This window comes from Botryllus schlosseri, chromosome 16, assembly GCF_051294905.1.
Source record: "Botryllus schlosseri isolate E-star chromosome 16, Bs_hap1, whole genome shotgun sequence".
Taxonomy (NCBI): domain Eukaryota; kingdom Metazoa; phylum Chordata; class Ascidiacea; order Stolidobranchia; family Styelidae; genus Botryllus; species Botryllus schlosseri.
Window position 1 is genome coordinate 13,001,263 of NC_137251.1, and position 24,155 is coordinate 13,025,417.

A 24,155-nucleotide genomic window follows, 5' to 3' on the forward strand; every position below is an offset into this window, starting at 1 on the left:
GTGTTCTATTGTGGTGTACGATTGCAGTCTTCATTCCACAGAAACATACCTTATTGGATCACAGTATCAGACCGAGATTTTCAGAATCACTGTTCACGATATTTATCTGGAGTCGTTATGTGGGAGTAGCGACATCCTTGCATCGTGACTGAAAGACTGATCACAATCATTTCGAGCACCGTACTTCGATAGTTCACATTGGTGAAACGCTGCAGTCTCAACAGAAAACTTCGGTCTCGACAACACGATGGATATTGACCCATGTATCCAATTGATCTGGGACGTCTGTCCGAAAAAAAGGGTCATGACTATCTTGTAATGTTACAACGCCATCGAGTAAATCAGGGAACGGTGTCTGTATGTCCTGCTTCAGATTGACTCAGAGTCATTGCAATGTGGCTTATTGGTATGACATTGTTATCGGGTGTGATGACATTCGATCTGTATCAAAACTACCGGCTATGATAATGTCTGTGGATCGATGTTTGTATACCAACACATTGTATGCAATGTCACACACCTCCATTTACGCGTATACTGGTGTGGGCAAACAAGCGCGACATATGTCTGGATGGTATTTTTTTCGTGGAAACACAGGGTGTAACATGTTTACTTTGAATATTGTTCATTGGTTTATCGATTCAGAGTTGATATCCGGATCCGGTTACGTACTTTATCAGGGTTTCCGATTTCAAACTGAATGTCGAGACATACACTGACCAATAAAGATACAATATAGTAAACATGCAGGTGGGCAAACTCGACCTGGAGTAGTTATCACGATGAGTAACATAAATCCAACCGTTTTCCGAACACCGTTATCCACATACCACCCATCGTCGAGGAGGTGTTTTATTCAGACATTTTGACTCTGGAAAATCCAAAGCACGAACCCGGACATCACAGAACTATCGAAGCCTATTGTCCAATTTTCCGAAACATACATTTCTGTGTACAAGAGTATATTGTATGTGGTTAACCGATGATATTGATGTGATACGACTGATGGAGGTATACTCTGTAACTCCGTGTATATTTCCGTCACTGTTCGTTGTAATCTATTTCAAACTATCGTCAATACAACAAATACCAAATTGTCAGGTGTGTTTGTCAGATTTCAAAATGAAAATGGTTTTGTTACTCTAGGAAAAGCTAGATGACCAAGAGAAAATGTATTGTTACACTAGGTAAACGCCGGATCTCCAAAGGAAAATGATATTTTTACTAAGGTAAACGACGACCCGCCAAGTGAGAATGGTTTGTTGCTCAGGGAAAAAATATATTTCCAAGTGAAAAAGGTTTGTTACCCAGAGAAAAAATATATTTCCAAGTGAAAAAGGTTTGTTACCAAGAGAAAAAATATATTTCCAAGTGAAAAAGGTTTGTTACCAAGAGAAAAAATAGATTTCCAAGTGGAAAAGGTTTGTTACCAAGAGAAAAAATAGATTTCCAAGTGAAAAAGTTTTGTTACCAAGAGAAAAAATATATTTCCAAGTGAAAAAGGATTGTTACCAAGAGAAAAAATAGATTTCCAAGTGAAAAAGTTTTGTTACCAAGAGAAAAAATATATTTCCAAGTGAAAAAGGATTGTTATCCAGGACAAAAATAGATTTCCAAGTGAAAAGAGGTTTGTTATCCAGGGCAAAAATAGATTTCCAAGTGAAAAGGGGATTGTTACACTGGGTAAACGATAAATCTCCAAAGGACAATGGTATTTTAGTTAGGTGATGGTGGACCTCTAGGTGAAAATGATAATTTTACTTGGGTAGGTATCTTGTGTTCAACGCTGGTAGTGTGATTGGTCTTGTTAAACGTAGTTACCGAGTTTTACAATTATGAAGGGGCGGAAAATAAAATTGCTATTATGATCGTCAGAAGATTGTTGTATGTAGATTTGACAGTATTCCTATCATTCACATATGACAAACACAATCATGGCCATTAACTAACTTGCTCGGTCTAGATCAATGCAAAAGAGATGATTCGTTTTTTGAAACCGTAGCGAAGACCACATGTAAATCTATGCGATAGACTTCTATCTCCTTACAGTCAGTCGTGTCGTGTCCATTTTAATACGGGCCCACATGTATGACATGCACACACTAACACCGTAAACAGAAGTCGATGATTTTGATTTCTTGACTACACCGGAATGTCTATGTTGTAGAAAGTAAATACTATTATAGTGTTGTGTGTTTAATGAAAGCGATTGGTTACAAGTATGTTTTGGGAAATTAAATTTATTTTTCTGTATGTGACAGTTTGCGAGGAAATGAAAATAGATTCGCGGTTTTAATTTGATTGTGACTGTGTTGTTTTAATGTACGTTTCAACAGGTAGACTTGACACTGAACAACAACTCGACCCACAAAACATATTCGTTGTATGATTTGTTACTGATGTGTAAAGGGTTAGGAATATTTTGAATGATAATATCTACTAGCTGTTTTGTTGTGAAAGCGGAGTAAAGTTAATTACTTAGTGTGATGTTAATATCCGTCGTACTTTTGTAAGAGTTGTGGAGTAACATACCAAGTAACTAGTTGACACAAACAAAATATTGAATGACTGCTAACGCATTGAGTTCATAATACAAGAGGGTGAAATTTGTTTACTGTTAAACTAACATAACTCGTATCCAGCAAAACAGATACAATCCGGTGATGTGATGTTGGTCAATATCCATTTTGTAAAGATTGAGTAAATCCTCTTCCGTCAGGTGGGTGTGATTCAAATCAATAGCATGTTACACATAAACATCATTTGTATCGAGGGTGATATTGTGAAGATGATGCCGCAACAACACAACAAGTAATATTTTGTATCGGGTGTTTGCGCTTTAGGAATAGCGAAGTGTGCGATATTTTGGATATCTGTGTTCGACTGAAACTAGGGTTGTCCTTGGGTCTTGTGTTGGGTAAATCAGAACTATGCCTAGAATTCAAGCACGTCCGAGTAACGTCTTTTAGTGACAGAGTATTGTGATGACATTTACTTTAGCGAATGACAACGGAAAAAATTTCGATTGCATTGTCGGTGTATGTGTTACACAAATAATTCTAGTACACCTAACTATAGGGTACATTTGCCAAACATCGTACAAATTGTTTCTTTGTTATGGTAACGACTTTCAGCGACTTGGTTTCATGTCGGGAATTATTATTTGCGTGTTCAAAAACAATTTCAATCAATACTACAAATGAACAACGATACAAAACACGTTTAGTGATAGCAAGTACTTCCTTGATATTACGATTGTTGTGCACTAGACATTTCTAGCTGAATTGAATGCATCCAGCAAACATATTCCAATTTACTTTTGTAATGATCAAAGTCTTAGAGTGCAACCTCGTGATATTTTACATTTAGCACGTTCTATAGAAAGTGTGAACGGAGTTGACTATTAATCGTATACTTGGGATAATGCTTTGATATCAAAGATATATTTTCACACTGTGTAATGTTTCGATTCTCTGTTGTGAATACCATCAGTAACGACGTTGATGTTAAATCCTCACCCGTGGTTATTGTAAGTGAATCCTAAACATCGGAACAGTCGGTATGGAAATCGAACGCATGCGTACTTTTAGATAGGTGACACTAACAAGTTTATTACATCCGTGAAATACTCTGAAACGTCGATTCGTGATTGTGTTAGCTATATTCATCTTCCATATCTGTGGACACAAAGATATCTTGACTTTGGTTACAACAGTAGTTATATAGATCGCTCGTGATGTGGCAGGGGTTCTTATGGCGGGGTGGCGATTCGCCTGGAAACCCGGGGTGGCGATTCGCCTCTTATCTCTTATGGCGGGGTCGCGATTCGCCATGTGTTCTTATGGGTGCGGTCGTGATTCGCCTTTTCGGGTATAGGCCGCGGTCGTGATTCGCCGTGAAAACTCGTGGTCGTGACTCGCCTTTTTTGCTATAGGCGGTGGCGGCGATTCGCCTGTCGTGTATTCTTACGGGTTCTGTGGTGAGGTGCCATGTGTTCTTATGGATGCGGTCGTGATTCGCACTTTCAGGCATCTCTCGCGCGGTGTTGAATATGTACGAGTCACCAACAATAACCGCGCAACGGAAACGTGGGTTGTTGTGAGGATTAAGCAGTGCAACCTATATTTCGAATGACCTGTGCGCTGAATTATTTCTCGTCCAACCGCTACTATCGAATATTACACTATTCCATTCAGTGCGAAATAGTTTGATCGTAAATTATGATATATGATGTCGTAGTTTAGTCGTATCAAATGACCGATCGTGTTCTCTTTTCTCGCTATTGATTGCTACCTGAATAATACTTTCGGCTTATTCGCTGTTTCGCACCTACAGAATAGTCTGCTGTTCACAGTCACAACTTCATCGCGATAGCACAATTTTCACACCTCGGTCAGTAGAACAACACTGCACTAACCCAGTTGTCGAAACACATAGGTCATACATATTACGTGAAATATTGTATTGTGGTATACAAATATGCAAACTATTCTTTCAATTCGACAAGTCTAGTTAACTGATCGATTTTCAAGCTGCCGACACAGTTTTTAACACGAGTGAGTTGATATTTCTTCCCGGGTACGAGCGAGGCTTTGTTCCATTGATCCAAAACCACCTCGCCAGTATCATCCTTCAATGTAAAACTGTATAATTTCAACTCCTTTCCGGCACCAGAATTGACCATCTTCTCCTCTCGAGAAACACAAGTAGCGGCGATCGAGACGTATTCATCTTTATTTCCGTATACCGATTCACAGGTCAATAATGGGTATTCTTCAGTCGTATGTCTCGATTTTCCATGTAGAGTTACTGACGAAGCCCGACCAAGTAATACAGCGGGTTTTCCAGTAAATTTATCAATTTGAACCCAACCGGATTTGACCATGAGTTTTTTTCGTTTGGTGAATGCTTTCTCAATGACCCCGAACAAATCACGATTGAAACACGTGAAAGATATCTCTTCGTTATTGCCATCGATGAATATACCTTTGAGATATTGGCTAACGCCACCTCTTTTGGGTGATGAGACGAATTTGACGCCGACGTGAAAATTTGAAGTTGCTCCGACTTGCATACTGTTGACGCTGTTCGATGTCATATCGTTTGGTAAAGTGAGAGTCATCAGCAAATCCTTCGAAATTTATAGAATTAGGTGCGTGGTATTGAGTGAGTTAACAGTCTTTGTATAATCCTGATGACCCGTGTGAATAGACTTGGATTGGCCAAACAGGAAATTCACTAAAGCGCAGTGCGCTGTGCGATTTTGAAAAACAGATGTCCGTAGCGCGTTTTGATCTGTGTGACACACTAAATACGTCCGGTTCTGAAATTCGGAAACGCGGCCTGTTTGCAAGAGAATTACGCAGCGCGTGACCTATATTACACATACAATCGTAGTATTTATTACTGAGAAATCAAACGCTTAACAAAAACACACAACTAATCATTTACCAACTCACGCAGCGCGTGACCTATATTACACATACAATCGTAGTATTTATTACTGAGAAATCAAACGCCTAACAAAAACACACAACTAATCATTTACCAACTCTAACATTACCAAAAAATTCCAGTATTGTTGATTGAAAATCCTTGAGACCTTATTATTAAGAATGTTATAGTGCGGTTTCGGAATCCATTCGCAGGATGTACTAAAGGTAAATTCAGATAATCCAGAATGAAATATTTGAACCTTGGCATAGTGTGAATTGAAATATGTTTGACAAACATGACTACCAACTTTGATCCAGTCACATTTCGAAATTATACGCACATTGATTTGAAACAAGTAATGAGACATTACAACTCTATTCGCGATCCGGCTTTCCGTTTGCCAACGAGACATTTTAACATCTTACCATACTCAAAAGAATTATTCACAACATTAGCCAGTGTTGAAAATCTAGTTTTCACTTACTTGATTATATCAGTACAACTAGCAAACTCGAATTAATTCATCTGGTTGTATTCATATGACCGATAATTTTTATCCCAATGTAAAGGTTGTTATACTATTCTGCAAGACAAAGTAATTATTCCTCGATATATTTTGTAAGACAAAAGTAATTACTACTCGGTGTAGGTGACTTGAGATTAACATATGTTTGAGTATACGAGATTTGAAAGTCCGACCAACGTAGTTAAGAATTCATTTCTTACAATCGAACGGTGGTATTACATTGAAAGTTATCATGCTGTAAACATAAGGATTGACACATGGATTTGACAAATGAGATTTTGTAATTGTTGATCATTACTTCATTATTAAATTATTTGTGTTAATTAGACCCGGTTGTGGTAAATTTTATGACAACAACAAACTTTTCAGTGCAATTGGTATTAACATATTAAGTTGTAAAACTATACTTGTCTGAAATGTTCTTGATAGGGAAATTACTCCACCTTTGTAAAAATCACTCTGCGTATCGTGGATATCAGGAAATATTTTTACAAATGTAATTGTCTCCAGTAACCAAGACTAAAGATGAAACAACAATTTCCTTTGTTGAACAATAACCGGTACAATACTTTATCATCGTAATCTGCGACGAGAATTGAAACACTTTCACACATTATCCGGTGTCAAGATATCACACTAGGCGAATTGACATACCGCCGCTTGATTAATACCTAATCCATTCGCACCATTTCACATACTTTGATCATTACAAAAGTAAATTGGAATATTTTTGCTAGATGCATTCAATTCAGTTAGAAATGTCTGGTGCACAACAATCGTAATATCAAGGAAGTACTTGCTACACTGTAATTCACTTCACGTGTTTTGCATTGTTGTTCATTTGTAGTATTGATTGTTTTTGAACCCCCCAAATAATAATTCCCGACATGAAACCAAACCGCTGAAAGTCGTTACCATCACAACGAAACAATTTGTACGATGTTTGCCAAATGTATCATATATAGTTAGGCGTACTAGTATTATTTGTCTAACACATACACCGACAATGCAATTGAAAATTTTCCCGTTGTTCGCTAAAGTAAATACCATCACAATACTCTGCCACTAAAATACCTTACTTGTATGTGATTGAATCCCTAACAATTATCTCACTAAACCGAACCATAAGGAAATTTCACTCACTCATCGGATATGAAACAGCGTCACTTAATCGGCGTAGATCGTTTTACTAAATGCAAATCATACCTGACCAACAGAAAACAATTTTCACTCACCTTGTAATGAAACCAAGTGGTGGGCCTTCGTTCAATATTTTGTCTGTGTCAAATACTTTGTAATAAACACAACGGAGTGGTTGAGCTTTACATCATCAAGCTGTCATTAATAAATCAAGATTTCGGTAAACTTGTAAATGTATCGTTTAACTAACCGAGTTGTATGCACAGTTTGATATTTTTGCCATTTAGTGATTGCTGAACATACCACTTCGAAATACTGCGTTGATCTCAATTCCCTTTGTCCTGATAATCGAAGTACTTTTGTTTTGAATTCATAACAACCGACTATGACATGATAAATTAGAAGATTGGTTGCATATCACTAAAAATAATATACCACACATATTATTACTGTTACTCCATTCGTCGGTATTTTTTCCGTTGTCGATTTTCAAACGAGTAAAATTTATTACTTGAGTTGCTCTGCTTACTATATTTAAATGTAAACTCACCCGTCTTTCAACAACAAACAATGTTAAAAAACTATGCAATCAAACACAACAAGTTTTACGATACTAATTATTATCCCACATAACCCATTTCTTACCGAAGACATATGAAATATATTCATGTTACACGAAAATATTCGCTCATGCTACAAACCTGTACAATGATTGGCGGTGCTTTCAAACTGTTTCGATACCTCAAGAACTTTATTGTCTGAATGGTTGTTCATGTATCGTAATAATCAAGTAGTTCAACACAGAACTAGTATTAACAGAAACACCAGAGTTGTTTACACAAAAGTTTGTATGTGTACAGTATGCGAATACCGTGTGTAAGTCCAACACAATTGTGGTATCCATACGAGCTTAGTTAACACAATTTACGACACCGAGGTCGCCTCATCTTTCGTAAGACAACAAACCAAGGCTTCAGGATATGTCCATGTCATAACAATAAATCAGCTACTCCAACAACAGAGTACATATGTTTTCTAGTTACGGCGCTTACATCTTACACACAAATCGACCTACTTTGCTAACGAAAAGCGCTGAGTCATCACAACAATACAACTAAAACATACTATCATACAAATTGGTCGTTATAGTTTGCCCACCAACGATACATCGTACAAGTAGCAAGTCTCGAGAATCCAGTTATTCAAAAACGTGAAAGTGTTTCTACACCAAGTCGGTATGTTGACGAAAGCATATATTGTAATATCATGATCGATTTACATTCGTTGGTCACAAAATGTCACTACTCTAAATAATTATTTTTCACTCAAAGCCTACTTGTCATCATTCGTTTCATCAAGCACGAGTTCAAGAAACCTGCTACGACATGAATTGTTATTTTTATGTTGTGTAAATAGGTAATAATTAATTTTAGTAACACTATATCAACATCATCGAGTTGTGCGAATAGATTTACATGTGGTCTTGTGGTTTTAATCGAAGTATACAGCACGGTCTAATGTAGAGTCATCTCTATTGTACAACAACTCGGTAATCGAAATGCATTAAAATTTAAACAACGATCTTGTTTCGTCGCACCAAAAATATGTTTACTATCGCGATACTCTGCACAGGCCGTGTAAATCCTTTTCACACTCGTAATAGTATACCAAACGCTACCGGCGACAACGTTTAACAATACCAACAACACTAAACATACGATACCTACCCAAGTAAAATTACCATTTTCACCTGGAGGTCAGTCGTTACCCGAGTAGAAATACCATTATCCTTTGGAGATTTATCGTTTACCCAATGTAACAAACCCCTTTTCCTTTGGTAATCTATTTTTTCTCTGGGTAACAATCCTTTTTCACTTGGAAATATATTTTTTCTCTGGTTAACAAACCTTTTTCACTTGGAAATATATTTTTTCTCTGGGTAACAATCCTTTTTCACTTGGAAATATATTTTTTCTCTGGTTAAGAAACCTTTTTCATTTGGAAATATATTTTTTCTCTGGTTAACAAACATTTTTCACTTGGAAATATATTTTTTCTCTGGTTAACAAACCTTTTTCACTTGGAAATATATTTTTTCTCTGGGTAACAAACCTTTTTCACTTGGAAATATATTTTTTCTCTGGTTAACAAACCTTTTTCACTTGGAAATATATTTTTTCTCTGGGTAACAAACCTTTTTCACTTGGAAATATATTTTTTCCCGGGTAACAAACCTTTTTCCCTGAGCAACAAACCATTTTCACTTGGTGATCCGTCGTTTACCCGAGTAAAAATATCATTTTCCTTTGGAGATTCGGCGTTTACCCAGTGTAACAATACATTTTTACTTGGAAAAATACTTTTACCTAGAGTAACTAATCATTTTCTCCTGGGTAACAAACCCTTTTCGTCTGGAAACTGTCATTTACCTGAGTACCAATACCGTTTTCACTTGGAAATCTATCTTCTCCCTGGGTAACAATATCATTTTCGTTTTGAAAACTGACAACCACACCGGTCAATTTGATATTTTTGTATATTGCTACAACGGACAGTGACAAAATATACACCAACAACGACTCCGATACATTTGTGTAATCGCATACTCACTTGTTCTGGTGCATCCCATCAAAATCGACGGTTAGCCACACACACACACACACACACACACACAATACCAATGCGCTATTTCGATATGACTGCGATGTCCGGGTTCGTGCTTTAGATTTTCCAGAACCAATCCGTCTAAAGTTGTAATCCCCCGCCTTTGTTAACTGGTTGATACACGGATAACAATCTTCGGAAAATGTAGGAACGCATACTACCCATCGTGCTAACGATTCCAGGTTACTTGTGATTAATTTCCTTGCTCACCCTATACAGATTATACGTACAGCGATATGTAGTGGTAATCGGTTTGGTCAATACATATCGCCCCATTCAGTATGGAATTACAAACCCAATACAGGTCAGTTCATAACCAGATCCGGATATTCAATGCAAAGCGATAAAGCAGAACCAACGACCAAATGTAATTAAACATGTAGATTCACAACCCTTGATTTTTTTTTCGTGAAAAATGACAATACATATCGAATATATATTTTACGATGGTTCAACCCTGCCAAGTATTCACGTAAATGTGGTTTATGACATTACATACAATGTATCAGTGTATCAATGTTGGGTGTTTATGCACACATCGGTATGACCCATAGACAATATCATCATACCCTCCAGGACTTCGTTATTGCATCGTGAGGTCAATAAAATCAATCGGTGGCATGGACGACAGAAGGCTTGGAGATCCAATGTAAAATTCAGACAAACAAACGGATATATTTGTCCATCTTGGTTATTCACTCAACTACCATTGGTGCTCTCGATACAGCGAACGGTACAGTATGCAACGCATATCATTAGAGTGATATATCCACAGATAAATATGGGGCCTGGCCACAATAATTGTACGACGCCGACAAATCGATGCACGCAAGGTGTGGTTGATAATAATTGTTTCATGTGTCAAAGAGACAGCACTCTCTCGTAAAGGTTAGCAGATCCCACAGAAACACACCTTGGATTACATTATCAAATCTATTTTAAACTTAAACCGAATCACTGGTGTTGAGAGTAGTGATATCCGATTTTTCGAATATTCATATCGACTTAGTGAACGATCGGTAACGACACTAATCATAAACATTATGAATATTAGTAATTCCAGTCGTATCTATCTTGTGTTGTTACAAGTTGCTAAAACCATCGAGTGAATCAGTGAACGGATAGTAATCTGGGTTAAATCTCGATACAATTATTGTGGCCAGGCCCCATATTTATCTGTGGATATATCACTCTAATGATATGCGTTGCATACTGTACCGTTCGCTGTATCGAGAGCACCAATGGTAGTTGAGTGAATAACCAAGATGGACAAATATATCCGTTTGTTTGTCTGAATTTTACATTGGATCTCCAAGCCTTCTGTCGTCCATGCCACCGATTGATTTTATTGACCTCACGATGCAATAACGAAGTCCTGGAGGGTATGATGATATTGTCTATGGGTCATACCGATGTGTGCATAAACACCCAACATTGATACACTGATACATTGTATGTAATGTCATAAACCACATTTACGTGAATACTTGGCAGGGTTGAACCATCGTAAAATATATATTCGATATGTATTGTCATTTTTCACGAAAAAAAATCAAGGGTTGTGAATCTACATGTTTAATTACATTTGGTCGTTGGTTCTGCTTTATCGCTTTGCATTGAATATCCGGATCTGGTTATGAACTGACCTGTATTGGGTTTGTAATTCCATACTGAATGGGGCGATATGTATTGACCAAACCGATTACCACTACATATCGCTGTACGTATAATCTGTATAGGGTGAGCAAGGAAATTAATCACAAGTAACCTGGAATCGTTAGCACGATGGGTAGTATGCGTTCCTACATTTTCCGAAGATTGTTATCCGTGTATCAACCAGTTAACAAAGGCGGGGGATTACAACTTTAGACGGATTGGTTCTGGAAAATCTAAAGCACGAACCCGGACATCGCAGTCATATCGAAATAGCGCATTGGTATTGTGTGTGTGTGTGTGTGTGTGTGTGTGTGTGGCTAACCGTCGATTTTGATGGGATGCACCAGAACAAGTGAGTATGCGATTACACAAATGTATCGGAGTCGTTGTTGGTGTATATTTTGTCACTGTCCGTTGTAGCAATATACAAAAATATCAAATTGACCGGTGTGGTTGTCAGTTTTCAAAACGAAAATGATATTGTTACCCAGGGAGAAGATAGATTTCCAAGTGAAAACGGTATTGGTACTCAGGTAAATGACAGTTTCCAGACGAAAAGGGTTTGTTACCCAGGAGAAAATGATTAGTTACTCTAGGTAAAAGTATTTTTCCAAGTAAAAATGTATTGTTACACTGGGTAAACGCCGAATCTCCAAAGGAAAATGATATTTTTACTCGGGTAAACGACGGATCACCAAGTGAAAATGGTTTGTTGCTCAGGGAAAAAGGTTTGTTACCCGGGAAAAATATATTTCCAAGTGAAAAAGGTTTGTTACCCAGAGAAAAAATATATTTCCAAGTGAAAAAGGTTTGTTAACCAGAGAAAAAATATATTTCCAAGTGAAAAAGGTTTGTTACCCAGAGAAAAAATATATTTCCAAGTGAAAAAGGTTTGTTAACCAGAGAAAAAATATATTTCCAAGTGAAAAATGTTTGTTAACCAGAGAAAAAATATATTTCCAAATGAAAAAGGTTTCTTAACCAGAGAAAAAATATATTTCCAAGTGAAAAAGGATTGTTACCCAGAGAAAAAATATATTTCCAAGTGAAAAAGGTTTGTTAACCAGAGAAAAAATATATTTCCAAGTGAAAAAGGATTGTTACCCAGAGAAAAAATAGATTACCAAAGGAAAAGGGGTTTGTTACATTGGGTAAACGATAAATCTCCAAAGGATAATGGTATTTCTACTCGGGTAACGACTGACCTCCAGGTGAAAATGGTAATTTTACTTGGGTAGGTATCGTATGTTTAGTGTTGTTGGTATTGTTAAACGTTGTCGCCGGTAGCGTTTGGTATACTATTACGAGTGTGAAAAGGATTTACACGGCCTGTGCAGAGTATCGCGATAGTAAACATATTTTTGGTGCGACGAAACAAGATCGTTGTTTAAATTTTAATGCATTTCGATTACCGAGTTGTTGTACAATAGAGATGACTCTACATTAGACCGTGCTGTATACTTCGATTAAAACCACAAGACCACATGTAAATCTATTCGCACAACTCGATGATGTTGATATAGTGTTACTAAAATTAATTATTACCTATTTACACAACATAAAAATAACAATTCATGTCGTAGCAGGTTTCTTGAACTCGTGCTTGATGAAACGAATGATGACAAGTAGGCTTTGAGTGAAAAATAATTATTTAGAGTAGTGACATTTTGTGACCAACGAATGTAAATCGATCATGATATTACAATATATGCTTTCGTCAACATACCGACTTGGTGTAGAAACACTTTCACGTTTTTGAATAACTGGATTCTCGAGACTTGCTACTTGTACGATGTATCGTTGGTGGGCAAACTATAACGACCAATTTGTATGATAGTATGTTTTAGTTGTATTGTTGTGATGACTCAGCGCTTTTCGTTAGCAAAGTAGGTCGATTTGTGTGTAAGATGTAAGCGCCGTAACTAGAAAACATATGTACTCTGTTGTTGGAGTAGCTGATTTATTGTTATGACATGGACATATCCTGAAGCCTTGGTTTGTTGTCTTACGAAAGATGAGGCGACCTCGGTGTCGTAAATTGTGTTAACTAAGCTCGTATGGATACCACAATTGTGTTGGACTTACACACGGTATTCGCATACTGTACACATACAAACTTTTGTGTAAACAACTCTGGTGTTTCTGTTAATACTAGTTCTGTGTTGAACTACTTGATTATTACGATACATGAACAACCATTCAGACAATAAAGTTCTTGAGGTATCGAAACAGTTTGAAAGCACCGCCAATCATTGTACAGGTTTGTAGCATGAGCGAATATTTTCGTGTAACATGAATATATTTCATATGTCTTCGGTAAGAAATGGGTTATGTGGGATAATAATTAGTATCGTAAAACTTGTTGTGTTTGATTGCATAGTTTTTTAACATTGTTTGTTGTTGAAAGACGGGTGAGTTTACATTTAAATATAGTAAGCAGAGCAACTCAAGTAATAAATTTTACTCGTTTGAAAATCGACAACGGAAAAAATACCGACGAATGGAGTAACAGTAATAATATGTGTGGTATATTATTTTTAGTGATATGCAACCAATCTTCTAATTTATCATGTCATAGTCGGTTGTTATGAATTCAAAACAAAAGTACTTCGATTATCAGGACAAAGGGAATTGAGATCAACGCAGTATTTCGAAGTGGTATGTTCAGCAATCACTAAATGGCAAAAATATCAAACTGTGCATACAACTCGGTTAGTTAAACGATACATTTACAAGTTTACCGAAATCTTGATTTATTAATGACAGCTTGATGATGTAAAGCTCAACCACTCCGTTGTGTTTATTACAAAGTATTTGACACAGACAAAATATTGAACGAAGGCCCACCACTTGGTTTCATTACAAGGTGAGTGAAAATTGTTTTCTGTTGGTCAGGTATGATTTGCATTTAGTAAAACGATCTACGCCGATTAAGTGACGCTGTTTCATATCCGATGAGTAAGTGAAATTCCCTTATGGTTCGGTTTAGTGAGATAATTGTTAGGGATTCAATCACATACAAGTAAGTTATTTTAGTGGCAGAGTATTGTGATGGTATTTACTTTAGCGAACAACGGGAAAATTTTCAATTGCATTGTCGGTGTATGTGTTAGACAAATAATACTAGTACACCTAACTATATATGATACATTTGGCAAACATCGTACAAATTGTTTCGTTGTGATGGTAACGACTTTCAGCGGTTTGGTTTCATGTCGGGAATTATTATTTGGGGGGTTCAAAAACAATCAATACTACAAATGAACAACAATGCAAAACACGTGAAGTGAATTACAGTGTAGCAAGTACTTCCTTGATATTACGATTGTTGTGCACCAGACATTTCTAACTGAATTGAATGCATCTAGCAAAAATATTCCAATTTACTTTTGTAATGATCAAAGTATGTGAAATGGTGCGAATGGATTAGGTATTAATCAAGCGGCGGTATGTCAATTCGCCTAGTGTGATATCTTGACACCGGATAATGTGTGAAAGTGTTTCAATTCTCGTCGCAGATTACGATGATAAAGTATTGTACCGGTTATTGTTCAACAAAGGAAATTGTTGTTTCATCTTTAGTCTTGGTTACTGGAGACAATTACATTTGTAAAAATATTTCCTGATATCCACGATACGCAGAGTGATTTTTACAAAGGTGGAGTAATTTCCCTATCAAGAACATTTCAGACAAGTATAGTTTTACAACTTAATATGTTAATACCAATTGCACTGAAAAGTTTGTTGTTGTCATAAAATTTACCACAACCGGGTCTAATTAACACAAATAATTTAATAATGAAGTAATGATCAACAATTACAAAATCTCATTTGTCAAATCCATGTGTCAATCCTTATGTTTACAGCATGATAACTTTCAATGTAATACCACCGTTCGATTGTAAGAAATGAATTCTTAACTACGTTGGTCGGACTTTCAAATCTCGTATACTCAAACATATGTTAATCTCAAGTCACCTACACCGAGTAGTAATTACTTTTGTCTTACAAAATATATCGAGGAATAATTACTTTGTCTTGCAGAATAGTATAACAACCTTTACATTGGGATAAAAATTATCGGTCATATGAATACAACCAGATGAATTAATTCGAGTTTGCTAGTTGTACTGATATAATCAAGTAAGTGAAAACTAGATTTTCAACACTGGCTAATGTTGTGAATAATTCTTTTGAGTATGGTAAGATGTTAAAATGTCTCGTTGGCAAACGGAAAGCCGGATCGCGAATAGAGTTGTAATGTCTCATTACTTGTTTCAAATCAATGTGCGTATAATTTCGAAATGTGACTGGATCAAAGTTGGTAGTCATGTTTGTCAAACATATTTCAATTCACACTATGCCAAGGTTCAAATATTTCATTCTGGATTATCTGAATTTACCTTTAGTACATCCTGCGAATGGATTCCGAAACCGCACTATAACATTCTTAATAATAAGGTCTCAAGGATTTTCAATCAACAATACTGGAATTTTTTGGTAATGTTAGAGTTGGTAAATGATTAGCTGTGTGTTTTTGTTAGGCGTTTGATTTCTCAGTAATAAATACTACGATTGTATGTGTAATATAGGTCACGCGCTGCGTGAGTTGGTAAATGATTAGTTGTGTGTTTTTGTTAAGCGTTTGATTTCTCAGTAATAAATACTACGATTGTATGTGTAATATAGGTCACGCGCTGCGTAATTCTCTTGCAAACAGGCCGCGTTTCCGAATTTCAGAACCGGACGTATTTAGTGTGTCACACAGATCAAAACGCGCTACGGACATCTGTTTTTCAAAATCGCACAGCGCACTGCGCTTTAGTGAATTTCCTGTTTGGCCAATCCAAGTCTATTCACACGGGTCATCAGGATTATACAAAGACTGTTAACTCACTCAATACCACGCACCTAATTCTATAAATTTCGAAGGATTTGCTGATGACTCTCACTTTACCAAACGATATGACATCGAACAGCGTCAACAGTATGCAAGTCGGAGCAACTTCAAATTTTCACGTCGGCGTCAAATTCGTCTCATCACCCAAAAGAGGTGGCGTTAGCCAATATCTCAAAGGTATATTCATCGATGGCAATAACGAAGAGATATCTTTCACGTGTTTCAATCGTGATTTGTTCGGGGTCATTGAGAAAGCATTCACCAAACGAAAAAAACTCATGGTCAAATCCGGTTGGGTTCAAATTGATAAATTTACTGGAAAACCCGCTGTATTACTTGGTCGGGCTTCGTCAGTAACTCTACATGGAAAATCGAGACATACGACTGAAGAATACCCATTATTGACCTGTGAATCGGTATACGGAAATAAAGATGAATACGTCTCGATCGCCGCTACTTGTGTTTCTCGAGAGGAGAAGATGGTCAATTCTGGTGCCGGAAAGGAGTTGAAATTATACAGTTTTACATTGAAGGATGATACTGGCGAGGTGGTTTTGGATCAATGGAACAAAGCCTCGCTCGTACCCGGGAAGAAATATCAACTCACTCGTGTTAAAAACTGTGTCGGCAGCTTGAAAATCGATCAGTTAACTAGACTTGTCGAATTGAAAGAATAGTTTGCATATTTGTATACCACAATACAATATTTCACGTAATATGTATGACCTATGTGTTTCGACAACTGGGTTAGTGCAGTGTTGTTCTACTGACCGAGGTGTGAAAATTGTGCTATCGCGATGAAGTTGTGACTGTGAACAGCAGACTATTCTGTAGGTGCGAAACAGCGAATAAGCCGAAAGTATTATTCAGGTAGCAATCAATAGCGAGAAAAGAGAACACGATCGGTCATTTGATACGACTAAACTACGACATCATATATCATAATTTACGATCAAACTATTTCGCACTGAATGGAATAGTGTAATATTCGATAGTAGCGGTTGGACGAGAAATAATTCAGCGCACAGGTCATTCGAAATATAGGTTGCACTGCTTAATCCTCACAACAACCCACGTTTCCGTTGCGCGGTTATTGTTGGTGACTCGTACATATTCAACACCGCGCGAGAGATGCCTGAAAGTGCGAATCACGACCGCATCCATAAGAACACATGGCACCTCACCACAGAACCCGTAAGAATACACGACAGGCGAATCGCCGCCACCGCCTATAGCAAAAAAGGCGAGTCACGACCACGAGTTTTCACGGCGAATCACGACCGCGGCCTATACCCGAAAAGGCGAATCACGACCGCACCCATAAGAACACATGGCGAATCGCGACCCCGCCATAAGAGATAAGAGGCGAATCGCCACCCCGGGTTTCCAGGCGAATCGCCACCCCGCCATAAGAACCCCTGCCACATCACGAGCGATCTATATAACTACTTACAACTCACTCGAAACGAATTGTCGCGGGCAATCTAAAAAAGCACAAGTCGAAGACGAATGATTTGATTTCAATGAACTAAAAAAGTCCTTTTGTTTTGATGTTGGGTTTAATACAATTTGTACGACTATAACGAATCCGATTCCAAAAGTGCTATGTTACATTTAACAAAAAGTTTGATGTCTTGTATTCTGATATTGATAGATGCGAAAAGTAATATGACTAGTTTATAAAATCCCGATCATGTTCTTTGTCATGTCTGTGTTCAACAAATATGTGATCAAGTCTTACCATTCGATATTAACTTTCGCAGTCGGTGTAATTTGTTGAAGTAACAATACCGACGAGTTCAATAATATTCTCCATCGATGTATTCGAATAATCTGTCAGCTATAAGTGGATTAAAAACTTGATGTCGTTTTTGTGGTTAACTCAAGTCAGTGGTCGAGTTTGTGTTGATTTCAGGAATGATCATGACGTGTGGGCAGGGTAAATTAGTTTATGTGGTTGTAACTATGACCGTAAAGAGTTGCTGACATTCCAATAAGACGAGTTGGTGGTATATGCCTAAAACCGAACTTGATATGTTTGTTGGTTGTAGTGATTACTTGCGTAGTCTTGTCTACTTTTCGTAAGGATACTTTTTGTTTTGGTTGGGTAAGTTACAAACGGATTGACTTGACAAGGTTTTTTGTATTTTACTCTTTTGTGTATGGGAAGATGTTAAAATGTTGAGACGTAATACTATTTCCGTTCACTCGATTACAACATCAACAAAAAATAACCTGATAGTTTGTTCAAGGTTTCGACAAATAGATTGAAATATTCCGATTTACGATTTAACTCATCGCGTCACAAGTCGATCGCGGTATGCACAAGTGGTTGTCAAGTTAGAAATATTTACAACAGGTGCTATTTCATTGATTGATTCTATTGTGTGTAGTAACACATTAAAATATCGCGATAGTATTTACTGAAACTCTATTTGATAAACGGAAAACTCAGTCGTGAATAGAGTTGTAAGTTTCAAGGGTTGTTTCAAAGTATGATCTTGAAATGTGACTGGATCAAAGTTGGTAGTCATGTTTGTCAAAGTCCAAATATTTCATTTTGGATTATCTGGATTTATCTTTAGTACATCCCGCGAATGGATTCCGATGCGGTACTATAACATTTTTGATAATAATGACTCAAGGATTTTCAATCAACAATACTGGAATTTTTTGGTAATGCTAGAGTTGACGAGTGATAAGATGTGTGTTTTTGTTAAGAGTTTGATTCCAAGTCAATAAAGACAATAACTGTGTAATGCACATACTTGTGATTCTTGATTCTTGTAGAGTTATAGTTGGTATTGATTCTATAAGTGTGAAAACAGTGGCGCGGAATGTGCGAATAATTCGATGTGGCTGAAAGTCGGCGTCAGTAATATTCGGGTTACGTTCGATTCAGCAAAAACGCGTTAAGGGATTTGTCAAAGGATTAGAGTTGTACCGATTTAAAACATTCAGATACGAATCGACTTGATTTGTGTAGTGAGTTACATTTCAAGTTGACAAACTAACACATTGATTGAATATTTTCATGGATCTTATCACGCAACTAAAGTCAGCCACTATTCGCGAGGTGTGAAACATATAGCGATCGCGGTCAAGTGACAAATTGTTGGTTTTCGAATCACCGCCTGCGACGGTTCTGGGACAAACTAATTACCGAAATATTACCTTGTGAGCGGGTATGAGGGATTGCTAGCATTATCCGGTGAGTGGTCGTCGGATTTTAAAATTATATCACACCCTTTTGAATAAGCGTTCACTTCACAGAGGATTAGGGTTAGAGCTGAAATAAGTGACAATTTGTCGCTATTCAAGTTACCGACACTGGCGGTCTGTTATTCGTTACTTGTTAAATCTTACGAGTGAAATCAAGTTCCGTGCCAAACTATCAAAATATTACCTTGTGAGCGATTGGTATGTATGTAACAGCAAGTCACGAATGATGGCTATGTCTGGGACATTATCTTGTGAGTGATCGTAGCATTTTACAAATATTTCACACCTTTTTTGAAGTGTTAGTTTGTGTGCACGGTTATTGTTGGTGTTGAAGTCGCCGTCTACGTCGGCTCTGTGACAAAATAATTACCAAAATATAATTCTGCGAGTGATGCTTACGAATATTTCACCGCGTGAGCGATCGATATGTCTGTAACACCAAGTCGCGAAAGATGGTTATGTCCGAGATATTATCTTGTCAGCGATCGCGGGGTTTTGCAAACTATTTCACACATTTTTGAAGTGTTAGTTTGTGAACGCGGTTATTGTTGATGTTCGAAACGCCGTCTACGCCGGCTCTGCGGTAAACTAATTACCAAAATATTACCTTGGAAGTGATTCCTTGTCAGCGATTGCGGGGTTTTGCAAACTATTTCACACCTTTTTTGCTGAAAGTACGACATACCGCCCGCAGTCTATACCGAAAGTACGAATCACGACCGCATCCATAAGACGCAATAGCCGCATGCGACCCCCGCCGTGAGAAATAAGAGCCGCATGCCAACACGAGTTTCCAATACGACATGCGAGAGATGCCTATACCCGAAAGTACGAATCACGACAGCGTCCATAAGAATCCATTACGAATCACGGGAAAGTACGAATCACGACCACGAGTTTTCATTACGATTCAGGAATAGTGTAATAATCGATAGTAGCGGCTGGACGAGAAATAATTCAGCACGCAGGTCGTTCGAAATATAGGTCGCACTGCTTAATCCTCACAACAAGTCACGTTTCCGTCCGCGCGGTTATTGTTGGTGACTCGTACATATTCAACACCGCGCGAGAGATGCCTGAAAGTACGAATCACGACCGCACCCATAAGAACACATGGCGAGTCATCACAGATCCCGTAAGAATACACGACAGGCGAATCACCGCCACAGCCTATAGCAAAAAAGGCGAGTCACGACCGCGAGTTTTCACGATATACACATTAACAAAGATTCATTCACATGACTATTCACTTGATACATATTCAACACCGGTCGAGAGATGCCTATACTCGAAAGTACGACATGCCACCCCGAGTTTCCATGCGATGTGCGAGAGATGTCTAAAAGTGCGACATGCCACCACGAGTTTTCCATGCGATGTGCGAGAGATGTCTATATCTAAAAGTGCGATATGCCACCACGAGTTTTCCATGCGATGTGTGAGAGATGCCTATACCGGAAAGTGCGACATGCCACCCCACCCATAAGAACCAATGGCGATGTGCGACCGAGAGGGGGGTCTAAAAGCGCGATATGCCACCCCGGGTTTCCAGGCGACATGCCACCCCGCCCATAAGAGCCCCATGCAAAAAAGGGCACACCCAGACCGATCGACTACACTACTTTCGCACCGTCGGTTCATGCTTGAAAGAGAAATCCAATAACTCCTCCAGATTCTTTTTACTGGATAACGACATTGTCTTAGCATCAATATCTTCTGTCGCATTATCGTCCAGCTCATTCATGATCTTTTTCAAGTATGAAAACGAATCTGAAACAATTCTATTTTATCTGTCACATTAAATAAGGCATAAGATGGAATGGAGCGAAAAGACGTCGGAAGTAAATCTGCAAATCTCTGTGTTTCATCTTAGAACCGAAGTATAGTGACAATTATATTTATTGAACTACGATCCAATAGAGTAGTTACAAAGCAAGAGGGGCTATTAGATGCTTTCCATCATCCTTCATGGGAACATAAAATATCGTGGTGAAGGCACATTTGGGTGGCGGTGGGGGTGTTAAGTCCCATAACTACAGCGTTAATAGGCCTACCCATAGCGCATGTAGAAAAAAACGAATATGCTTTATGTAATCTATAGTCTGTCAACCTGCTAGGTCTGGAAATTGATCAAGTAGTCTTTGTCGAGCAGCAGTTTTTTCTCGCATTTTCGCCATTTCAAGTTCTTCTGCCGTAATGGATGCTTTGCGGCGATGTTGAGATGCAATGCCTGAATGAAAATATGCATTCAACATTATAAACCTGCATACAAGCATTCTCACTGCTCATGTGTATGAGTTCCGATCACGGGTGCATGAATTCGGAAGGGGGCGACTCGCACTCTTTTATCCTTTCTCGGAGATTATGCCATTTATTGAGCAAGTGTGGAACAGCATCTGTGCTGTGCATGTGCAACCCAAAGCCGAACAACACGCCGATCCCCGCACGCACCCCCAAACCCAACCTAACCTTTACCGCTCCTTCGCAACGTCGTCCAGTCCCTGTCTTCACATAATCCCGAAGTTATAACTTCCAACTAACCGATCCAAAACCTACCCCCTAAACTCTATTCCTCAGACAGCTACTGCGCCCAAACAGATACCGACAAACCCTAATACGCAACTGCGATCGATGAACCCAGTCCTAAATAACCACCATCGGCACCATCCTTAACCCACTATACCACAACTCGAAACCCCTAGCGCTCGCCCAACCCACATCTCATCCTAAACCCGAACCAGCATAACCTGAAACCGCAACGCAGATGCCTCAACTACAACCTACAAACGGAGAATACAGCTCCTAGCCAAAAAAGTAACTAATTCGAATGAGTAACGATCTTTGTTGAATGGCTAATGGCTATATTAAGGCATTGACAATTTGGAATGACTCTTTTTGCCGAATTACTCGCCGTTATGACACTTGGTGGTTTGACTTCATAATTTGTATACTCGTTGTTTTGTGTGCTTGATGAATCCATAGTGGTTGGTGAGTCGATGCTCAATCTGTATTTCGGCCATACACAAATCTGCTAGTCAGACTAGACATAATCGTACCACTTGTAGATCTTTCTATATCGGTTGCCTCAGATTGTTTCACAGAACCGCTTGACGACAGTCGTCTGCGCTTCCGAAATGCACCATCAGCGGCGGTTCTGCTTGGAGAAGAGCCCATCTTTCAGAGATTGCGCGCACCGAATGCCGTGATATCTGTCACTGCGATTCGACTTCTGCACGAAGCGACACGGGATTGATGCGACGAGATCGTATATTATTGTACGTAGGAATGTTCTTACTGAAAATAGCATAAATAGTAGCCTAAACTCAGTATTCAAAGATACGATTATTTGTTCTGCGCCAATTCACAGAGTATGATAAGGCAATGAAGTGAGGTTACTATAGATACTGATCGCATAAGGCAGTCGCAAAACGCTGCCCTCGTAATATTTTATTCGCCGCAGCTTTTGTCATCGTCAAACACAGATATATTTCTATGTTGATCGATTAGTGGCCGGGGAGAAGTTTTCGTCATTAGTGAACGACATCGTTTGATTGATATGAATAATTTAATATACATTCTAGCTAAGATTCGGCGGGGTGAGTACGGGGCAATGATATGGTCCGCTGCCTCATCATAATTGGATCCGCGCTCAGCTTAACTTAGATCATATCTCAATAATTATATTTATACCCATTTAGGGAATAATGTCAAGCGCTAAAGCGGACGACCGTACAAGTCAGAAGTTACCAGCAAATTGAATATATGGGATACTAACTAACCAGAATTCCTACCGAAGCGTTGGGGGTTTATCTATGCTCCTCACCACCTTCTGATCCCGTGTTTGAAAAGTCAAGAAGCGGGCCAAGCAACGAGTCGACAGATACGGAATCATGATAATGAATATGGACCTGCTGTAAATGAACTTTGTAGTCGAAAAACAACATACCTTTGCACACCTTCATCAGGTGAACCCAAGGCCAGAAAAGCATATTATTAGTTATTGTATCTTGAAGGTACGTGGGACCATCCATACTCAGTACTCACCAGTGACCACAGACCATATTCATCTTGCGACTAGTTTTGAGAGAATTTTGAGAGTTCATCGAATCATTATGTTATCATGGCTTGATCTCAGTTCTATTAAAATACGCCGATGATTGAAGTCATCAGCAAATTTCATAACACCGCAGCACTTTATAGCTCCGTAATTAATAAGTCTCATTTTGGTATGGTAAGATTAGTTATTGGTTCGATGTAATATTCCATACAACGTTAGCCCACCGTATCCCCGTCCTTAGATTTATTTACGTTATGCGTGTAACCGAACTTGAACAACAGGTTAAATTAGAAGAGAACTCACTTTTGAAGTTCAAATCTTGACGATGATAGATTCTGTAAATTTTAATTATAACGCGTTGATGTTGAAAATGCGATTGCGCGAACATAGGAAATGGATGGGCTGTTATCGGCGATATTGTCACTGAAGTATTGATAATTTACGACTAAAATACGGTATCCCGTTTTCCATTTCGGTTGTCCAGAAATTATCTTTTTGACCTTTGTCCGTATTGTAAACGACTGCCAGGAATAGTCTCGTCGGCTTTCAAATTG

At 38.2% G+C, this 24,155-nt stretch overlaps 1 protein-coding gene across 2 annotated transcripts in view; it reads right to left on the bottom strand.

The window, feature by feature from the left end:
* Nucleotides 1–22,935, bottom strand: part of LOC145458664 (uncharacterized) — a 40,393-nt gene extending 17,458 nt beyond the window's left edge. For both annotated transcript variants that reach the window (XR_013921173.1, XM_080337108.1), the window contains exons 1-3: nucleotides 22,601–22,935; nucleotides 21,655–21,774; nucleotides 21,175–21,314 (exon numbers count right to left, since the gene is read on the bottom strand). Coding sequence is in view for 1 of the 2 variants with exons in the window: in XM_080337108.1 (XP_080193234.1) it covers nucleotides 21,175–21,314; nucleotides 21,655–21,774; nucleotides 22,601–22,718 (378 nt within the window). In the remaining variant the exon portion in view is untranslated. The remainder of the gene's footprint in view (nucleotides 1–21,174; nucleotides 21,315–21,654; nucleotides 21,775–22,600) is intronic.
* Between the last annotated feature and the right edge of the window lie 1,220 nt (nucleotides 22,936–24,155).